The sequence below is a fragment of the Lolium perenne genome, chromosome 3 (genome assembly GCF_019359855.2).
Source record: "Lolium perenne isolate Kyuss_39 chromosome 3, Kyuss_2.0, whole genome shotgun sequence".
NCBI lineage: Eukaryota > Viridiplantae > Streptophyta > Magnoliopsida > Poales > Poaceae > Lolium > Lolium perenne.
This window is the reverse complement of record NC_067246.2, coordinates 239,783,039-239,785,926: the sequence shown is the minus strand read 5'-3', so window position 1 is coordinate 239,785,926 and position 2,888 is coordinate 239,783,039. Positions and strand designations below refer to the sequence as shown.

Here is a 2,888-nt window from a genome sequence, read left to right as displayed (position 1 = left end):
TTCAAGCTGCCATCTCGTTTGTATTTCGTTATACTTGAGAGGTTCATGATCTTGAACCCGACCAAAGGGCAGAGAGCAGCGACATGTAAGAATCAACGGACGATCCTACGCTAGCTTAATTAGCTGGGCGTATGCTCAACGGAACGCATCAGCAAAGTATAAACCCGACCACAAAACAAGAGAAGCAAAAAAAAGAAGATATTCTCACGAGACGAGACGAGACACGGTCCCGTGCGCCGCCTCATCTGCACACTTTGCAGAGGCAGACGAGCAAGATGACAACGAACGCCAAACATGACAACCCAATGCCGAGCCCGAGAACCACCGCGCTGGGCCCGCCACCAGCAGCGTCGGCGTCCCTGTCGCCGTCCCCGCCGCCGTCGTCGTCATATGCCGTGCTCTTCTGCGACTGCGCCGTCGCCGCCGGGGGCGCCGTGACCGGGTACCCGTACTTGTCGCACGGCGCCACCCCCACGGCGACCTCCGGGGCCAGCACCGACCTGTTGTAGCACAGCCGGCCGTTCCCGGCCGCCCTGAACACCCTGAGGCTCGACAGGAACCTGGCGCTGAAGGGCAGCATGCCGTCGAAGTCGTTGTTCTCCAGGTTGAGCTCCTGGAGCCCCCTCATCTCGGACAGGAACGGCGGTATGCTCCCGTTGAGCTTGTTGGAGCCGAGGTTGAGCACCTGGAGCTCGGGCAGCGTGGAGATGGTCTCGGGGATGCCGCCGGAGAGGGAGTTGTTGGAGAGGTCGACGGCGGTGAGCGAGATGAGGTCGCCGATGTCTGCGGGGATGTGGCCGGTGAGGGCGTTGGAGCTGAGGTTGAGGCGGGTGATGCCGGCGAGGAGGGTGATGGTGTCTGGGATGGAGCCGGCGATGCGGTTGCGGGAGAGGTCGAGGCGCGTGAGGTTGGGGCAGTGCCAGTGGTGCGGGAGGGAGCCGGAGAGGTTGGCGTTGGAGAGGGTGAGGCGGGTGAGGCGGTCCATGTGGGAGATGACCACGGCGAGCTCGGACGCGGAGCCGGTGGCGAGCGGGGTGTCGGCGACGGCGAGCTCCGTGAGGTTGGCGAGGCGGGAGAGCCACACCGCGGAGAGGCGGCGGAGGGAGGCGGTGCAGGAGAAGTACCAGAGCCCCGCGGCGAGCTGCTCCGGCGGGAGGAGCCGCGGCGGCGCGGCGGGGCAGTCCAGGAAGGCGAGCGTGCGGAGCGAGGGCGCGAGCGCCTCGAGCGCCGCGGCCGAGACGGAGGTGGTGTCGGAGCAGTTGGTGAGGGCGAGGGACGTCACGCGACGGAGCGGCACCCCCGCGTCGCAGGACGCGGCCACGGCGCCCTCCGCGTCGCAGGGGTCGCTGGCTCGGTGCGGGGCGAGGCCGAGCGCGCGCAGAGCTATAAGCTGCTTGGGGTCCAGCATCGCGCCGCCGGCGAACCCGACCAGGAAGGGAATGGTGGTGACCACGAGGCGGAGGAGCAGGAGGAGGCGAGAGGCGGCGAGGGCGGTGGCGGCCATGCCCACGGACGCGCAGTGGCAGAGCACGCAGCCGCACAGCGTTGGAGGACGAGAAAGGTTTCAAAGGTGGAGGGATGGGTGCGCGCGCTCGGTTTACGAGGCCTTGTCCCGCATCGCGGGTGGGGCCATGCCCGTCGGATGGAAGCGAGCGGACGGCCGGATGGTGTTTGGGCGGCACCGGCACGGGTCGGCCGTTTTGGGCCGCGCAGCGCAGAGAGCGCCTGCGACTCGCAGCAGAGGCAGTACCAGCTCGTGGCGTTGCCGTTGTCTCGGCTGAGCAACTGCAAAGACACAGGGCAAGCGCATTGTCAATTTGCTGCCAATGTTGCTCCTGCCACTCTTCATGTGGCCACTGCAATTTATTTCGCACACGGTACGATGCCAATCGCGTGCCCCAACAGTTTTGTTGCAGTTCTGCTACGAAGAGGGAGGCGTGGTTGTACGTATGCTGCTCCCTCGCGACAGGGAGCCATGTCGTGTCGCACGATGGATGCTATTGCCACGTGCAGGGCCGTCTCCATGAACTGGGCCCCGGTGGGATTTGCAACAACAAAAATCAACCACAGTAGGTCGAGAGTGGTGTTTTGTCACATGTCCTTTGGCACATGGGATCATATATTCCTTTTATTTTGAAACGTATGTTAACATATTTTGAAATTTCAAAAAAGTTGAAATAGATAATTTGTACGTACATCTTCACGTGCTACATGCTCACAAACTCGTTTCATGAAAAATCGACTTATCGTGTGGTGTGTGTGAGAAAGACTAAAATCAATGCTAAAAATAATGCTTTTTAGAAGATAAATTTTCTTTTTTTAGATACATCATAAAAAATGGTTCCTCGCGAAACTTGATGTACACACATATATCGTGGAGATGTACATGTCAAAACTTTTGTCAAATTTTTTTGATATTTCAAAATATATTTTTTTGGTAGAGGAAAGATATGCACCTTGGAGCCGAATTAAAATTTCCAATAGGAAGCAAAACGTAATCACACACTTATATTATACTCCCTCCTTCCAAAAAGAACTACTCCAACTTATCTAGCTATAGTTCTACCTAGACATGTTTTTAGTGTGTAGATACATCCATATGTAGAAAAAAATAAGCAGCTTCTTTTGAAATAGAGGGAGTACTTATAATTATACAAGTTTCGAATGTGTTATTTCCTGCAATGTTCAAAAACTATATGAACTATTCAAGTTAAAACAGGAAATATATCACTAAATTAATATACAAACCTTATGTTTTGCTCAAAAGCATCACCCGCCTAGAATTTTTTTCAAACAAAATCTCTAATCATATCTTTATAACTAATCTTCTCCAAAAATCCTGGGCTAGGCTCGGCCCGACCATGCCTTCGGGTCAGGCATGTCCCTGA

The 2,888-nt window shown here is 56.1% G+C and overlaps 1 protein-coding gene across 1 annotated transcript; it reads right to left on the bottom strand.

Moving 5' to 3' along the window:
- LOC127343870 (receptor-like protein 51) lies at positions 1-1,686 on the bottom strand. The gene has a single exon (XM_051370067.2). It carries the CDS (start codon positions 1,502-1,504, stop codon positions 242-244), a length of 1,263 nt encoding a protein of 420 aa, XP_051226027.1. The 5' UTR covers positions 1,505-1,686; the 3' UTR covers positions 1-241.
- Between the last annotated feature and the right edge of the window lie 1,202 nt (positions 1,687-2,888).

Excerpts from the sequence above, each read along its gene's own strand:
- LOC127343870 (XM_051370067.2), bottom strand. The coding sequence starts at position 1,504 with ATGGCCGCCACCGCCCTCGCCGCCTCTCGCCTCCTCCTGCTCCTCCGC.